This window comes from Drosophila teissieri, chromosome 3L (assembly GCF_016746235.2).
Source record: "Drosophila teissieri strain GT53w chromosome 3L, Prin_Dtei_1.1, whole genome shotgun sequence".
Lineage (NCBI taxonomy): Eukaryota > Metazoa > Arthropoda > Insecta > Diptera > Drosophilidae > Drosophila > Drosophila teissieri.
In genome coordinates this window covers 1,254,424-1,273,369 of record NC_053031.1, presented here as the reverse complement: position 1 = coordinate 1,273,369, position 18,946 = coordinate 1,254,424, and the positions used below count along the sequence as shown (strand labels likewise).

General features: G+C 42.5%; 1 protein-coding gene across 2 annotated transcripts; it reads right to left on the bottom strand.

The window, feature by feature from the left end:
* Positions 1 to 396: 396 nt before the first annotated feature.
* Positions 397 to 18,576, bottom strand: LOC122616308 (C-type lectin 37Db). 2 transcript variants are annotated; one of them, XM_043791716.1, is made up of 5 exons: positions 17,565 to 18,576; positions 12,729 to 13,205; positions 5,466 to 5,569; positions 1,738 to 1,846; positions 397 to 958 (listed from the first exon to the last, which is right to left on the bottom strand). In XM_043791716.1, exons 1-5 carry the CDS (start codon positions 17,758 to 17,760, stop codon positions 708 to 710), a joined length of 1,137 nt encoding a protein of 378 aa, XP_043647651.1. In that variant the 5' UTR covers positions 17,761 to 18,576; the 3' UTR covers positions 397 to 707. The 2 variants fall into 2 exon arrangements, with proteins under 2 accessions (XP_043647651.1, XP_043647652.1); XM_043791717.1 differs by lacking the exons at positions 12,729 to 13,205; positions 17,565 to 18,576 and adding an exon at positions 8,533 to 8,948.
* Positions 18,577 to 18,946: the final 370 nt, after the last annotated feature.

Here is an 18,946-nt window from a genome sequence, read left to right as displayed (position 1 = left end):
AACAAGATTACTGAGCGGGCAGAGGGGGGGCGGTGGTGGTATGTGGCATGTGGTATGCGGTGCTGTTCAAAATGGATTGCTCATACGCACCGTTGCACCCCATGGGAAACGGCGATTAAATGATGAGCTTGTTTCCCCGAAATGCGCGAGCTATGATGGATATCGTTTTTGAGATTAAAGCACATATAGATGCCCACTATTAGGCTAATTAAAAAGAGTGGCAAACGCACATGAAACACCATTTCTGTGGTTTTAAAATTCAAAGAATATGTAAAGCTCATTAAAATGGAGAGTACTAATTCTTCAAGCTTACCTCTGTAACGAATGCATCATGAAACTACTGAGATGTCTAGTTTTTAAGATACATTTTATTCATATTTTACATGAGAAAATACAAGCGATCCTAGCATAATTTAATTAGTTTACTAGCTAATTATCAACAAGAATTTTATACACTTACGCAGCTACGCTAAGAATACGCGAATTTAGATCTTTCAGCGGCGAGTGGAGTGTTCGAGATGAACACTCACACTCACATTCACATTCACATTCGTGACAGGGTCACCCAGCAAAGGAGTAATCAGCCAGCAGAGGCCAGTTCAACCCAACCAGTTAATCACTTAGTCGCAAGTGGAGTACGGATAAGGGTGCGGATTCCGGATTCCGGATGCCCAGATGCCTAGATGCCCGGATCGGAGATACCCCCTCTAGTTGGGCTGCACCTCGCAGACGAAGTAGGTCTCGAAGCTGCAGGGCGAGTCGTTCCACTTGAGGCCCTTGCCATCGCGGTTCCACAGCTCCAGGCAGTTCTCCTCCTCGCCGTTCTCGTACCGGAAATTGTTCGGCTCCCCGGCGTTCCAGTTGGTGAATGTGATGGGTCTGCCGGTGGCCATCCAGAAGAAGTTGCCCTCGTCGGCCAGGTCCGTGCCGGAAATCCAGAAATGTTCGTGGCCCAGGCCTGGAAATGGAATCAAATTGATTTAATTACTCTCCGTTAAGTTAAGTCTTTCAACTGCCTCATGTAGCCAATCGAAACATCTTTGCCGTGACAAAACTCTGGTATTTGACAGCTGCACAACTGCATTCAACTGCATTGCCACAGACTAACACAGACTACTCGATGTGCAACAACTGAAATCGGGGGAAAATCCGATCAATATGACAAAAGAGCCGGCGGTCAGCAAACAAAAGCATTTGCAAAAGCCGCAGGAATGAACCGGAGCGCACTTTCAGTGGACTTTCTAGTGCCACAATACACGGAAGTTGGTAACCGAAAACCCATTGGGAAGGGGTCGAGCAGGGGAATTGGAGACTGGGACCTGGAGTTGGACTTGGAGTAACGAACTCCGGTGCACTTTCCATTGCATAAATCGCCACAAAACACACATGGCAATAGAAACAGACAATCGGAAAAGTGAATGTTGCACATTTCTGTTGAAAGCTGACCGCCGCAGGGCCATGGGCAAGAGCCACGCCCACTCACGAAGAGGGCTAAGCCTACCATGCAGACTAGTTGATACCCATTAGACTAGAAACCATTATTACAAACTGCTTTCAAATCTGGCTAGTCTTCCTTAAGTGATTTAGTATCTTAAAATGGAAAGTTGAATAGTATTCCAAATGATGTTAGTTGACCAACCCCATGGCTGGGAAGTAAACTTCGGCAAACAGCACTCATAGGTGAAGCACCATTCTCGATTGCCTCCGACTTCGCACCTTAATCACTCGCCAACTTACCAAAGTCACGTATGTGCTTCTCCAGTCTATCGTTCTCTTCCTGTGATGAAATGCTGGCCAGATGCATGCCGTGGTACCGGCAGTATTGTGTGGCTTTGAACCAGTTTGCCTGCAATAGAAAAACACACATAAAGTTGAACACACATCGAATTGCATTGAATTGAATTGAATTTAAGATGCATGGCAAGTTAAAGATTATATAATTGTGTTTGCGCAATCGGTTGACCCAGTTTCCGAGTCGAGAGATCTCAATTCAGCCGCCACTGAAAGGTGCCATTCAATCTCGGTCCTCCAGCGACACTTGTCAATAAAACTCGGCCAGATTTGTTGCTCCTGTTTTTTTGCGGCCGTACTATAGGAGCACATGTGTGAAAGGGGCGGCGTTGGTCACGCATTCGCATGGAAATTGAGTTTATCTCTGGATCTGGCTGGGATTGTAGCCAATTAGTGTTGGTTTCTGTATCTGATGCGGTTGGTGGGCCTATCTAAACGTTATCGGAATCGAGACTGGCATCCGAATCTGAATCTGAATTGTTTTGCGGACTACGTGGCGAATAGCCATATCCTGTCCTGTCCGCCCCCCAAAACAACATATTCAATTAACTCTAATGGACTCTGGCCATTGGTCATTAGCAGGAATGGATGGCTGCAAAAAATCATTCAGTTTGGGGGCCATGCAACACCCGCACATAAATCGATTACGCAACTATCCGTCCTGCATGCTGCTGCTCTGCTTTCACCTCTCTGCTTCCGCCATTAACTTGGCTTTAATTGTATTAGCCGTAATTGTGCGCGAATAAAGCGGCAGCTGCGGGGATGCTGAGATGCGGAGATGCCGCATCCTGCCATCCTGACATGCCACATGTGCCACATGTCGGCGGAAGACGAAAGAGGGAAGGTGTTTAATGCCTTCACTTGTCTTTCGCCTGGAAGTGTTTATTGGGCTGTAAAAGATTCATCTCGCCCCGCCGAGGAGTCAATTAGTTTGGTGTGCCGAGGTGAAACTGGGTAACAAAGCCCGCTTTCCGTCCTCTTTTAATGGCCCAGAATGGCTGTCAGGGAAACTGCAGAGGGTCAATGCTTTGTCTGACTGGCACTTTGATTTTGGCAAGGCGAATAAAGAGCGCTAAAAGCAATTTCAAAGGTTGCCAGGGCTTCGACGAGGTTAACGCACAAAGAAAGTCTGTGCTTAGGTACAAATATTGTGATTACCCCGGGGTCAAAGCATTTTGGCATAAGCAAACGCTCATTAGGAGTTTGAAAGTCTTTTGTAAAGGCAACTATAGGCATGCAGTACTAAAAACCATGCATACTCCTACACACTTGTATAACTTAATTATATTTTGCAAAATACCAAATACGACTACTGTGCTCGCACATTAGGCAACCGCTTTTGGGCTAATCAAATTGCAGCCCACAAAATTCTGTGAAATCAATTAGGCGACTGAAGTTTACACAAAACTCAATTGAGTGGCAACAAGGTGTTGGCCAGGCTGTTAATGTCATTAGCACTGCTACCTTAGCACATGCCCCCCTTTTGGCCACCCCCTCCCCCCTTTTCCAGTTGCCCAGGTGTCTCTCAATTAGTTTGATTTGATTTGCGCCTGCGTGAAGTCCAAATGACATTATTGCCAGCGACTGGCGCTGTGCGGTTGTCAGGCCTTATTTTGGCCAAAAAGAAGTTAATTGCTTCATTTGCATATTTACACGCGAAATGAATTTGCATTAAATTGCTCATATGTATTGCATAACACTGTGGCACTGCTGAAAAAAGAGCGAAAAAAGAAAAGGCAGAATGAACGAACTTTGGGATATTTATACTCGGCTGCGGTAGAATTCCTAATTAGATATTCCCATAAACAATCGGAAAACACTTTGGAATTGATAAGCCTGGTTAATTAACTCGACCGTATGAAAACGAAAACAGAAATCTAATAATTAAATATTTGAACTTTCCGATCTGCCCAACGAACTTGGAAATGCTCTTGAAAGCTATTATTAGTTAATGAAAGCCGTCGAAACTCACTAATTATGATAATTTAAAAGTCGTAAAGATAATGGAAATAACAATGAATATTCATAGGTATATTCACAGATAAAGAAGAACGTTGAACTGGAATTATCATTCCTAGGTCGATCGCAAATTAAAAGCTAAGTAATTTAGTTAATAACAATTAGTATTTAAATTAAACAAAGGTAGATAACATTTTGAAGCCTGTAACCTATTCCAGATAGGGTAAGATCAAATAAATCGAATTAAAGTGCCAGCCTTGTGAGTTTTCGAGATGCTTAAAATTTAATCGCTTTGACAATTGGCTTTGGATTCCCGTTAGAAGAATCAAATTTGGGAATATTTATGGATTTTGGAATCGCCCGGTTAGAGGGAGATGGATGTTTATTTGTTAATTAACGAGCCAATAATTAATTCATTTCTTTGTTTATCCGCCGGCAAATTCCAAACGGAATTGTTTTATTTACACGCTCACTCAGAACCGTTCATAAACCAAAACATGCAACGAAAGTTGATTAAATATTTATTTATTTGCTTTCTGCCGTTCGGTGCAATTAAGGCGCTCAAATGTCGAATTAAAAATGTGGAGATTTATTTGTCATCGCTTTGCTATAGAAATTAATGAAAGCATTTTTATTATGCCAAGCAATTGAGAGATTAAATGGTTTGCGTTGGGAAGATTACATTCTGGTTTCTGACTGATACATTTATTATATTCATTATATCTTCAAATTAGCTGGCTCACCGAAAAGCAAAAACCATACTGGCCAAAATGTATAGTTGGCAAAATGGTGATGACAAGCTTGCAAATCCATCAATCCACCAATTCAACCTCTATAAATCCAACACTTAACCCCTTCCTGAAAGGCTACACCCATTGATTAACACAAACGATATGCATCTTATTAGTTTTACAATGGTGAAGCAGTTTTAATTTTATGGCACTACCTTTAAAGTTCAAGGAGACTCTGCTGTGCGGCTTATGAATATGAAAATATAATTCAGTTCGACGTGGAACCAGTAATATGTCCAACTTTAGCATACCCACACCTTCCGTCTCGCTCCCCCAGTACCGCGCCATCTCTTTCTATTACTCATACGACCTGTGGACCGATTCGATAGCGGTCTTTCGACGTGAACGCCTTTTTGATGCTTTGACTAATTTGTTTTCAACACGAAAAGCCGCTTTGTTATTCATTTTACGGTATCCACCCATCCGTGGCCAAGCAAGGGCCTCTTTCTGATACCCTAGATATTTTCATTCATGGCCGATTTGGTTTTATGTTTCTGTAATCAGCTAAGATTTATACTATGACTTTGATCTCCGTTCTGAGGCGAGGTTATGATGTCTACTCACACATTGCATTGAACACGAATTTCTACAGACGAATGATTTCTGCCAGATCTTATATCTTTCACCAGAAAGCCCTAGTAAAAGTACAAGTTTTAGGGCGCGACTAAAGAAACCCAAAACCTGCTGAACAGTGTAATACTCAGAAGAGCTAAGCCTCTTCTGCCGCCCCTGCTGCAATATTCCATATGCAAGCAACTTGCAATCGACGGCAGCTGAGAAACCGGAGACCCATCAAACCGGACTGCTGCTCCGTTGGCCGTTACCCGTTGGCCGTTGGCCGTTGGGTCAGTTGCATTCAGTCTGTCGGCTGGCTGGATGGCTTATGAGTATGGACCGTTTTGTGGGGCGTGGAATGCGGCTCACCTTGAAGAAGATGCCCAGGTAGTAGCGCTTCTCCCCGAGCTTCAGCAGCGGCATCGTCCACTTGTTCGGCGTGTACTGCGACTCGTCCACGCAGTTGGGGCAGTCTAAAAATATACATAGGGATCGGGAAGGATGGGGATTAGTGTCTTGCAGGAATCAACGGTCTTAACTGAATTAACAACAAAAAAAACGAGGCACAAATGGGCTGGCTGACGGTTTCGACTTAAGGATAATGGAGAACCGCTTCCTTATGTTACAGACAGAACATAAAATATTAAATATATTACAGGCGGAAAATAAAATATTAAATATATTACAGGCAAAACATAAAATATAAAATATATTACAGGCAGAAAATAAAATCTTGCATATATTTTATCATAAAGTATCAAATTTATCTTTCGTATTGCTGATACGTTCATATATTTTTCCGTAATATTGAACTGAATATTCTTTTTAGTTTGCTCTTCTGGGCCCTAAGTTTTCTTAGATATAGTTCCTTCCTCGTTTCTGCTCAACTCGAGGTCTTTGTTGGCGAATTAAATTTTATACAATTTCAGTAATAAAATATCTATAAATGAAGTTTTGAATATCTGGTTTGTGTGGCACTCAAATAACGTTTGGTTAGTTCGTAAAATTTAAAGGACTTAAACTGGTTTGCTCTGCCTTTTAAACGCCCAAAACCGCTGACGCGCGATTCTTTTGGACCATAAACATTTATTACGTAGGTTGCCTTGTGCTTGATTCTCACTTGATCGTAAGTCGTCTATAAATGCCGAAGACGAAAGACAAAAAGAAAATGACCATAAATTATAGAGCTGATTATAAATTAGAGTCGAATTGGCAGCGAAGTTCTTTCCTGTCTTCTTTCACTTTTCGTTTGACTCATCGCTAAATGATCCCTGACTAATTGGCTGTCGCATAAAACCAAACTTAATTTGTGATTTTAAGTGCCGAACGCACCTTAAACGAACATATTAGAGATCAAGTGGACACAGACTTTGAGACTAATTGCGAACGATGGGCGAAATGTTTGTTGCCCGCCGAATTGAGTTATGAAAGTCTGCCAAGATGTCAAGGGGAAACATATGCGATGGGAACTTGTTCCTCTTAGGAAATATCCAAGAACCTGTTCAACTTGTCCAGCCAACTCAAACATAATCCGCAGTGACGCACAAACGGCGGTCCAGATTGAACTAGAACTCATTTCGGATTCGTGAGTCAGGGTCCGGCCAAACTTTTGTTTGATCGGAAGTATGTGAAGGTCACTTACGCTCTATGTTCTATGCGAAGGAAACCGAAACGGTTTCCCTTTTGTCTCGTAACTGTCTTTGCACTAATGTTTATTCATTAATCATACGCCATGTGTGACCTTGCTGAGTTTTGTTTTATGTTGATGGCGATTGTCGAAGGCGGCTGATTTATAAAGGGGGCGTAGTGACATGCGATTCACTCCGAAAAGAAATAAATTTACTTTGGGCATCGGGCCAAGTCCGTGTGAAAACGTGTACAAAAAGCAGTTAACATTTCGACCCCGTCGTAAACAATGCACAAAGGCGTTTGGAGAATGGCTTGAACAATGCAGAAATTTGGCAAGAGTTTTGCTTTCTGGCGTCTTGCTAATTAACACAAAACTCAGCGAAAAGCTGTTCTTATAAGTATATACTTTTACATCGTAAAACAGATAAGCTTGGGATTAGCGTTAATGTTAGGTGTTAGTATAATAGTTTTATGTCGAAGCCTGTTTCAGTCATTTACAGTCCCTTATTGTGTAATCCACTTTTAGCGCCTCTTATTTTTAATTAAAATCCCTCACTTTTACTGCATTCTGCAGTTTTCATAAGCAGTTTTTGCGAGTTTTTGCATCACAAAATTAAGCCTTCTCTGCTAATTAATAATCCTCCTATGGAGACCGGTTAAATTGTTTGCCAGCAAAGCTTTTCCTGCTCCTCAAAGCCAACTTCTCTGACTTGAAACGAATTAAAGGTGCCAAATTGATTAGGATCCGAGCAAACATGAAATTTGCATGCAGCTTTCATTCGCTAATCAACTTCAGAGATGAGATATTTTGATTGTTTATTAATTTTCAAAGCAAACACAATACGATGAAAGGCGATTTATCTTGACGATTATAAACCAGTTTCGAAATGATGTATCCTTTATTTTCTTGAGTTTCTAGTCATTATTAAGCTGATATTCCAACAAATTTATCAGTGCCGCTTCCTTATAAATTAATATACACAACTCTGCAGAAGAACGTTTTCGTGTTTTATGCTAATTTATTTAAAAATGCCAGCAGACAATAGAATTCTGTGTATAATTAAATGGGTTTCTGCGGGGTATTAATAGTTATGATTTGGATTTATTAATTATATGCTCTCTGAACAATGGCAATTATTTAAGAAATTGCAAAACATAGCAAGGTGAAGATTAGATAAAACTTTGTATCTATACGATTTATGAAGGACCTCGCTACTGACCAAGTTTTTGTACAGTGCAGTGTGTACGTATTTCATCTTTTGTTTAATCCTTATTGATTGTGCTGTATACATTTTACCCTGACCTTCATGTAAATAATTCACTTTGATTTCAACCTTAATGGCGTCTGATTTCCTTTTGCAGTGATTTATTTGGGATTTTGCATGCATTAATTTACACCCTTGACGAGTTGTTTGTGTCAACGAAATGGTTTGTTTTATTGCAAACATTTCAACGGACAGCAGTAAAGGCCATAAAATGCAGGCAGGTGCACAAAAAGCATTTGACTAATTTCGATCCGAATGACCAAACCAGAAAAGGCAAAACAAATCGATTGGCCCAAAAACGGAGAGAGCACGCGATAAATTAAAATGGAATTCTGTAGCTGTCTAAACATCATCCATTTCGGCTCAAAACTCCTCCAGTTAAGTTAGCTGCCCAACTTCACACATCCCAGTTAACCAAGCGACCAACCAATTTGAGAAAGTGAAAGTGAGTTGGCTCTTTGATACCGATTTTCGTGCAGGATTCCTTAAAAGTTTGCGTTATGCAATGGTTAACTTATCAGATTTTCCAGATTAAAACATACCAGCTACGGGACCAGGTCCTTTGGGCGGCGATGCCAGTGTCCTGTCCACAAGGCACAGCAGTTGGAGGGAGATTATCACAGACAGAACGAAATACTTTTGCATGTTGAATGCTTGGTTGTGGATTTGAAAATATTCGATATTTTATGTATGAGCTATGCGATATGTAAATGTTGTTTTCAGCTCTACACACTTCCGCACACTTTTACCCTGAAAATTCCGTAAAATATCTGTAAATGCGTGTCGTACAAATTTCGCTTTTGAATTTCAACGCATATCTTTGTCGGTCGTTGATTATTCTGTTTCGAATTATGAATTATTTTAAATACAAATAGATGCTTATCGCATGAAATCGAAAGTTGGCTAAATGCGGAGACGGAAACTACTGATTTTGGATCGTGGTTAAGCGGTGTGCGCCGGCGTGCGCCCAAACTGACCGTCGGCTGTCGAAGAACTAACTCTTTCGTCCCAACTTGGCTCAAACCAAGGCAGAATTCCGTCGGCGGTTTCGGGGGTGTCTCTCTCGGAGAAGAGCTCACTCTTCAGCTGGCTAACTGGTTTGAGAGAGCCCAAGATCTCCGACGCGAAGACCAACTTGTTTGCTTGCAAAAAGGAAAAAAACGAATCCAAGCCCGAAAGATTAACATCAGCCGAGATCGGCCATACGTGTTATATATGGACATGGTCAGCAGTCGACGGTCGACGGACACTTGCGGTTGTTTGTCAAACACTTGACACAACCCCAGCTGGAGATCGAGAGCTCCAGTCGCATCTGAAGCCGACTCGGCATCCAAATCTGAATCCGAAGCCGCACCAAGGTGAGCAGTGACGTGAAATGAACACCAAACCTTTTATGAGAACGCTCCAGTTTAGTGGCTCGAATATGAGATACCCGATAGCCCAAGATTATTCATAAAAGTATAACAAAACCATATCTTTGCTAACTTAATGGTAGATACATTTATAGTAGATAAATGGGCATCATCAATGGGTATCATTCTTTTGCACAGAATCTCCTCTTCTGTTGGTCTACCCGGAAGAACTGTGCCAAGAAATACCATTGACTCACGAGCTAATTAAGTAAAATATAAATTGGCTACAAATAAAACAAAAGAATTCGCATAAATCGTGGCTCATTTAACATACTCTGCAACTACCGCGTACCAGCTGCGAAGTGGAATCATTTTTAGAATTCTGGTTTCACTTCTGCGGTCTGGGTTCTCGATTTCACCGATCCGTTCTGTTCTCATCTCACCTTACTTCATTTGATCTGGGTACTCGGATTACGCCATTTTCCCCAGAATTGGGCGCATTTCAAATGTGGGCTCCGAATTTGGTCTGCGAGTAAACTGGGCCGAACCAGCAAACTTCACTTCTCGCTGTTGCCGGCCAAATTTCTATGCGGCGACCTTGGGATGCAGATGATGAACTAGTTTGTGGCTTAGATTGTTCAACTCCAACTGCTTTTCATTCAGCGAATGCTGGCTTGTTTCTTACCTTACGGTCACACATGACGTATACGCGATGTTTGTCAGCGATCACGTAGCAGTGATGTGAAGATAAACGGTGGGATAATGCAGATGTGTATTTTTTAACGTCAGTAGGTGGGTTTTATAGATGCAGATACGTGAAGATGTTATTTAAATTAAATTTTTAAGTGAGCATTTTTCAATCGTTAAAATAAAACTATTCGTCCACTGCTTCTGTTGAATACCTTATAAAATGCCAATAGCAAAAACTTGGCGTTTAAAGCCAGAAGTTCTTTGCCAAATTGTAAATTCATTAAGTTCACAAAACACAGAGCCGGCGATTAAGAGTCGACCATAAAATGTATTGTGCCGCCAAAGGGGACAAAAACTATTGACAACTTTTTGCAGAAAATGTCAGCAGCAAAAAAGGTTCAAAAATTCCAATCGCAGATGGAAAACGCAAAGAGTCAGTACAAAACTCATCTGCAACAGCCGCAATTTGTGAAGAAATCCAAAAACCAAGTCCAAAAATCAAGTGCCAGACACTTGTTGCATTTTGCATGAAAAACAACTTTATGTTGTCGCCCGGTTGGCCTTTTTTTCTGTTTTCAGGCTGCATACGTGTTTTAAATTAATTTTTTACCTCATTGGACATCTTGTAAGCGGCATCGCTACAGCGTCGCTGTTCTTCATGGGTGGACTAATTAATTAATTGGAAACAGGGCTTCGGTAAACAAGATACGATTCAGAGCAGCGGATTTTCAGATTTAAGTAGTTTTACTACCCAAAACCAGATAACAGACGAGTTGAGAATGATCACGTATATAGGCAACGAGTTCATTGCTATCCACCTGAAGTCAAGGCCACATGTGATGGACTTTGATGTTCTTTGAGGTTTTTGTGTTGGGATTCACCGAATCCAACTTGTGACGCAATTTACAGAAATTAAAAAACCATTAATTGATATTAGTTTTAACAACCATAATGATTTAATAAGTAAGTGGCTGAAAACCTTTGGTCATTTGCATATGTTTCCCAAAATAGATTTGGTAAGACCATTCTTGGAATCGAGAGACGCCACCGAATTGACCCTCTAATGTGATTCGCGGGTGAATCCCCCAAAAACAAATTTGCTGAGGGAACCTTGATCAAAGTCTACGCAATGAATGGCCTCTGATGGATCTGCAAACCTATGCTTTTACACTTCGTATGACGCTAATGGAATGGAAATTCGAGATCGGCTTTTGTATGCTAATTTTAAATAAGCTTTTGAGCCATGAATGTGATAAAAGTAGTTTGTTGAACTAGATAACTCGTATCAATTTTGAGTTTGGGACTTCTAAGTTTGTTTACTATTTGTACAAAAAGGGAACGAACGTGCATAACAGCAAACAAAAAGCGGTTTATTTCTCTGAAGATGCGATTATTCACTTCCTTGTTTCTTAAAACTCAGGCAAATTCTTATCTCAAGCGCCTGTCGCACTGAATTTAAAAGATTCGCTAACAAAGTATCTGCGACTAGTTCTCAACTCCCAAAAGTGGGTGCAATGTCTCCTCGTATTCAGTTTTATAGCAGCTCTTTTGTTTCACATTTTTCTCGACTCGTGTGTGGGTAATAAATTTGAATGGTTTGACGTTTAGGCGAAATAAAATCCCGTCATCGAACTACTTCTAAAGTCGTCTTGATTCGATTCAATTCGATGCGATGCGATGGTTGCCATTCGATTCGATTCGTGGTCGTAAATTTTTTTGTTAAGATTTCGCTCAGGGCTGAATCGGTGCGAAAAAGGAGGGACGGATGGCAACCAGTTTCGACCCTGGGCTAAGTGAAATAAAAACTTCATAAATTTGCCAATTTTTTCGCCTTTAAATTGTGTAAATTGTGTAAATAGCCAGACAAAACGAGGCTCGTCTGATATGTTGTATAAACACATATGCAGCCCGAGGCCATTCATCATACGCACTGTGGTCCCGGAGGCGACAAAGCGATCAGTGCTAACAAAAAGCTGCGAAATGCAAATAAATAATGAAGGAGGGCCATGCTTGAGAAGTGCGGGTAATGAGTTGGAATAGTACTGATAATCGTGTGGAATATGGAAGTCAAGGGGGATTAGCTAAGTAAATATAAATCAAGGGCTACGAAATTAAAAAAGTCAACAGTACACAGTAATTTCAGTGTTTTACAAATACTTAAGCACCAATTTTAAAATTCTTAAAAAACGCAGCGCAAATTCAATAAGCAGCTTTAAACACAGCAGTTAAAGAAATTGAAAGTAATTGTTGGAAATTCCTAAACGAGGCACACCAGAAAAGGAATCGGAACGTTAATTGTAAGTTCCACCCAATATGGAATTTTCATGAACTCGAAATGGAATGAAAATAAAGCAACTTATCACGCAGTGAATTGCGCCAAAATAACTCAAAAGCCGAAATAATTTTAAGGTATGCTATAATTGTGGTGATGCAGCTGAAAGCTGGAGCACTTTGAGTGGAACTGAGTAATTTAAAATAGATTGATGGATGGACAGCGTGGCTAATGGCCACCAGCCACCAGGTAAAGTGTAGGGCTTAACACAAACTCCACGCTTGATCACTTTATTAATGGGTGGGTCAATGGGAAGTTGATTGATGGTGTTTAGAGCAGAGATGCCGGTTGTTAAATTATAGTAATATATTAAATACACTTGGCTGGTTTTCGTTTTCATCAAGGCAAGAACAAGAGAACTCACCATTATCGACTTCGTTCTCGCTGGGATCGCGGTGGAATATGTTCCCATAGTACTGATCGTGCTGCTCCGACTCCACGCTCTGCAGGGACTCCTGCACGTCGTAGTCGAAGTCCTCCTGGTTGGCCAGCGGCTGCTGATCCCGCTGCTCCGGCTGCTCCTGCTCCTCTGGCTCCTCCTCCTCCTCTTCCTCGCGAAGTCGCTTGCGATTGTAGCCCGACTGCCTCTTGGTGGCGGCAGCTGCCAGGCGATTCCTCTGAGCCCCACCGCCGCTCCTCTTGAAGTTTGCGCCACCACTGGCCGCGAATCCTCGAGGACGAGGACGTGGCGATGGTTTCGGCTTGGGCAGGATGTCCGCGATGGTGGGGATCTTCTGGTTGGCCGTGCGATTGGGAAAAAGCCGGCGCTCCAGGTAGTTGGCAAATATCTGCTGCGTTATCTGATTCTGGCGGGCAATCTCGCCCGGATCCAGTTGAGCGCCTGGAAATGGGAAAACAATTAATTACCGAACAAGTAGTAACACATGTGGGTCACCGAAAAGTTGTGCAATACGTCGGGTATCTTGACTTTTAGGGGTAATTACATAAAGTGCGGGACTGACAACCCACGTAGAGGTGTTGAAAATAAAGTAATTAAACGAAAACATTAAACACAAAAACCTCACGACTGCTGGTTACCCTTGTGCGAAGTATCACACAGCTATATACCCTAATAGCGAGTTAATGCACTCAATTAGGCAATGAAGTGGTGACTTGAGATATCAATGTAAGGGCATCATGATGAGCACGATGCTTGATGGATTTTTGATTGCGTCGTTGGGGCTTCGGAGTGACACGCATACATCATTCAAAGTCTGGGAATCAGGGGAAGCCCCTTGAAAACCAGAAGACCCCCCATTATGGTGTTTGATCGTGACTCTCTAGCTTGAGTTTTCTGAATGAAAGTGAGAAGATATGGTAATGCGGTCCCCAACCATAATCACTGGCTATTCGCCCCACCAGAAAGTGTGTCAAGGCCGGCAAAGACTTTTACTGCCCGGCATTTAAGCGGATTGCAGCCGCTTTATGACCATTTCCAGTTTCCGCAGCTCCCTGTGATGAGCTCGGAATTGCCAAATAATTGATATAAATTTCGGTTTTATTATCTGGGCCCGGATGGCGAAATACCCGATGCTAACTGCCCTGTGATGCATTAGCCCCGCCCAGCAGTCGGCTCCTAGTTTGAGTGGCATTTTGGGTTAAATTTATCTCCGGAGGGTAAGGAGAAATACATAAAAATAAATGAACATTTATAGCGCAGTTTACGCATTGTTTTAATATTTCTTTAAATATAACTTATCGCATTGCCGCAATGAGCACAAAATTACGCCGCAAAAAGAGTTGAAAATTCCGCCCTGACATTTGCCCGTGATTGAGTGGGGACATGAGCGGCTTTTTGGCGTTTTTCTTGGGGATTTGCGGGGGTTTTGGGGGCTGCAAGTGTGTGAGATGTCAGGTGAAACATTAAAGCCGGATTACCGAAAACAAGGCCTCGGCTCACTTGACTTTGTATCGCGGATAATGCGGCCTTTATCTGATTGCCTTCGGCTAATGAAATTGGACTCCCTGAATGGGCGAAGCACTTGGCGGCAAATCGAGTGCCAAGATCTTCATTCAGATCTGAGGTTGTTAATCGAAAGTTCGTGTCTTCGGTAATTAAGGGAAAATTGTGAGGAAACTAATTGGAAAGTTGAGTTGGGAAAGGAAAACAAGCGATTACATAGCTATGATATAATTTAATGGGCTTTCAGTACTTTTAAACAACTCTCAAACTCCATATAACTTTGCATTCCAACTTGTTTTCAGTTTACTTAAAATTGATAAATGTTGAACAATTCATAATTTATTAAGAACATATACTAATTTCGATGTAAATACACCTGAGCTGCCTTGCCAAATAACTCCAAGTTCAGTCCACTCAGTGCAAACCATTAGAGTCATTTTTCAGCCCCATCCAGCGGATGTGGGTACTTTTCAACGACCTGCCCAGAATCCCAGGTGCCTTCAAGTCCCCGCGGATTGGCAAGTCATCGAACAAGACTTTAATTTGCGCATTAATTACCAATCGAGCTGGATTTAGACTTCGACTTTGAAGTCGCCTTCGAAACGAGAACAAAAGGCCCTCGACGCACTCGAATGAGCCAGAGCATTGACTCAAACTTTGCTTCATTGTTCACTTATTGTTCCCCGAGAGCCGCAATCCTTGGCTAGTTAACCGGCATTATGCGAGATAAATTACGTGCCATTGTTGGGCGCCATTTTCCTAGCGTTTGGTCATTGAATCGAAAATTTGACAGCGTTTGACTAAAACGTGATGGCCCGAATGCCTCTGAAGTTGCGAAGGGAACCGGGGAGTTCTGATACACAATCGCCGATCACTGATCGCATAGGTGCACTCGGAGACCTTTATCCATTATAAAGTAACTAAAAGATGCCAGGAACAGCTTGTTTGATTGCAGATCTTTTCTCGCTGTGCAGCAGTCGATCGACGGGCATTCAATAACTTCACGACTTGGCGACCCAGTTGTGTCGCCGTGCCGATGTGTATCTATATCGGGCAACAACTATATAGCAAATACTCGGACCGGCTAATTGTCGTTCGCACAGCCACATAAATCATGACAACTCCGATGTTGCTGAGGATGTTGGCTTTGCCTTGGGTGAAAAACGAGGCGAAACCTATCAAAGCGGTAAATCATTTCCACCAGCAAGCTGCAGCATCTGAATCCGCGGCTGGCCAAGAACCGTAAAATGTATCTTTACTCTCTGTGCCGCAACGAGCGGCTGCAGTTGCAACTGCAACTATTTGAGGGCCTTGCAATTGCCGCTTGGCTGAAAAGAGGTCAATTAGCTGCGAGGAGTTGCCCAGAGACAAAGGATTTCGCAATTCCGCTCGCTAAACGTTTGTTTTTCAAGCTTTTCTGTTTTTTTGCTGTTTTGCTGTTTGTGGAGCAGCTTCCACATTCCATAAAGATACTTTTTCAAACGCTTGCGCAATCGGCTTGTATTTCTAATTTCGGGTAATTACATGAGCAGCCCATGCGGCGTATACGTTACGCAGCTCTCGGGTTTCCAGTTGTGGTCAAACCTCTTTGATCGACGCACCCAAGGTGCCTCAGAATCGGTCTTTCATATGCACACTTTGATATATTAGATCATAATTTACTTAAGTTGGCAGCCGTGGTTCAATGTCAAGCTGCAAAGCCCGAAAGATTTATTTATTCAATGCTGACATGTGTAATTTTATTCATGGGCATTTGGCAATACTCTAACAGAGCAGAATACAAGCAGAAGTTATATTTACTTGCTGCTAGCCAACAAATGGTTATCAAAAAGAAACAAAATTGTATTTAAGTATACACATTTGTTTTATACATTTTTTTGAATACTTTCAGAAGCTGATGAATGAATTAGAGTATACAAAAACTTAATTCGAGGAGCAACAATCTTTCTTATCGTGACAAATTGCCACTTAAGATGATAGGCCTACGCCATCACGAGATCATTCTTACATTTTTATAAAAGCATTTGCATATTTCATAAGGTTTTCGATGATTTGTTTTATTTTTGGACAACTTTGGCTAATTTCTGAACATCACGACATCCGAATTATAATTTCCAATGCAAATTAAAATTCTTTACTGGATATTAAGTAACTTTGAAAGGTTTTTGAACTCTTGTTTTCAGACTCATTTGGACCCATTAATCTTTTGGCCATTTTTGCGGGGGAAAGGTTGTGGACACGTGCTTGAGTTCTTGCGGCTTTTGTCCTGGCCAAAATGTCACGGGGTATGGAACCGAACTTTGTTATCAAACTAACATAATGCTTTTGTATAATACGGTTTGACGTGCTTCTTTTAAATGCGTCTGTATTTTCTGTATTTTATTTAATATTCTGAGGTCGCCGGCATTCCGATTGAAAAACAAAGTCAAGCAGCGAAGCGCAAAAGTGGAGAAAAATATGATTTAAACTGGATTTCTTGCCTGCTGTGTGAATATTTTGCAAATAAAAGATGGACATTGAACGCACCTACATATGTTATCACTACTCTCAGCCTATATATACAAATATATTTTTAAAATCTGTTGGGCTCCGAATTGAATCTATTTGATTGGGATTAGCTTGGGCAGCAGTCATGTGGTTATGAATTCCGAAATCTTTAAATGCCAAATGGTGCATTTAAATTGTGTTTCCCAATTAGCATTTTAATAACAGCCAGTACGATTTCGGCTGAAATCTGCTTTTTTGTTGTGCTACATATGTGAAAATCACGCGAAGAGCTGGCGAATCTTAAACAGTATGCAGAAATAGTAGTAGATTAATGTGTAGAGATATTTTATGCAAATCCGCTTCTCTTTCAATACAAATTCTATTATGATCTCTACTATTAGTAACAAAAAACTAGATTTTGACAGATTTCCAAAATAAACTTTGGCGAATGCATTTTTCTATTTTTGTGCTTTGATTATAAAGCTACTTCTCGGCGGAATAGAACTAGTTTATAAGACTTCACTAAATGACATCTATTTGGCAGTCATGTATGTTCCTTAGTAATAATGGCGCGCTTTTCCCACCCACAGAACCCTTGAAATGCCACAGTGTTTCCACCCACTTTACGACCACATTAGGAAAAGGCTTGATGCAAAGCAGTGCGGCCAAGAGCGATTGTTTGTATTTGCAAATCAATTGAGAGGGCCCCTCGAAGATGTCCGTCACAGAGACCGAGAGGCTCTGACCCTGACACAGATGGCCACCACGTGGGGCACTTGGAGAAGTGGCTCAAAGGGGCCAAGTACTCACCTCTCTTGTCGCGGCCATTTCCGCCTCCACTGTGGCTAATATTGCCGCTGCTGATGTGACTGTTTGGGCCCAGTTGGAAGCCGTGGGGCACCTGGCTCATGGGTTCGGCCGCCGGGATTGTGGTTACGGGTGTGTTGTGGCCGGAATCGACGCTGGCCAGCGAAACGAGCACTATAAGGAGCGTGGGACGGATCATGATCACCGATTGGCACTCTTCACACGGATCTTGGGCACCAGTAAAAGTTGCAGTTGCAAAAGTGCACTTGACGAAACCGAAAACCGGGGAAAGCAAGTCGGCGGCTGTGGTGTGCTATAACCTGCGATCTCGAGCTGTAACTGAAAGCCAACTGACCGACGGAGGTTGGACTTTCGGGGGTCTCTAGATCTGGGGCCTATTTGGTATGCAGCTTCGCTTTCTAAATTATCAAAATATTGGGGAAATGTCTGGTGTGGTGGTATCGCTCGGATCTAGTTTTGATATTCAAATACTATGCTTTTCGCCGCCCAACTGTCAACGCTGGAGGGGCGGGGGGGCTCTCTAAATGGGGGCCATTAATTTGCGCCCTCGACTTCGGATTGGGAGCTTGGAGCTCAGAGTTTGGAGCTTGGAGCTTGGAGCCCGGTTGGGTTCGATGGCTGGTCGTGAAGGCGAACGCGGATTAAGTAATCGCCCAGATCTCCACTCAATTCACTTTCTTTCCGCTTTCGCGGCGTTCGGAGCGAGCGGGAGATGGGAGCGAGCGAGCTGGAGCGGATGGGGCTATCTCTCACTGGTTATGTGGTCGGTCTGTCGTGGACCGATCTCAAAAGTTGCTCGCATTCGGGGCCGATCCGCCGAATGGTTAACATCTAGGCTGGGGCACCGCTTCACGATTTTCTCGGCTCTTTCCTGCGATCGCACTCGCCGTGTTAACTTACAGACTAAAGCGTTTGAACGCAACTAAAACGAGTTCCTCGCTCGACTCCTCTCCGAGCCATCGATCGGTCAGCTGGCCCGATCTGCGTCTCTGGTCTCCGATCTCTCGCTCTCCATATACAAGTATAACTCGACTTGTTTGAAGTGACCAAACCGCAAAACTGCCGCTGCATCCACCGGCGGCGCTCTCCTCTGCCATCTCTTACCACTCCCGCAAAGATTTCTGGCGGGGATGGGTCTCATGGCTTTTAATTACAGGTGTGCAATAGACGAAGATGGTCGGAACGGATCGGCCTCACAGTTCTGCATCGCGAATTGGCTCTGTCGGCTATTTTTAGACCCGTCTGAAGCGCAGATGAAACACCTCCGCGTCCTTGACTGGGCAGTTAAATAAATACCCTTAATGAAGATGGGCGTATGGATTTGCTGAGCAGATTACTGCGGGATAAGGTATCAGTGTCAGCTA

Coding starts and splice junctions, on each gene's coding strand:
- LOC122616308 (XM_043791716.1), bottom strand. CDS start 17,760: ATGATCCGTCCCACGCTCCTTATAGTGCTCGTTTCGCTGGCCAGCGTC. Junction 13,206..17,564: donor AAATGGCCGCGACAAGAGAG/GTGAGTACTTGG, acceptor TCCCATTTCCAG/GCGCTCAACTGGATCCGGGC. Junction 959..1,737: donor GAAGCACATACGTGACTTTG/GTAAGTTGGCGA, acceptor TTCCATTTCCAG/GCCTGGGCCACGAACATTTC.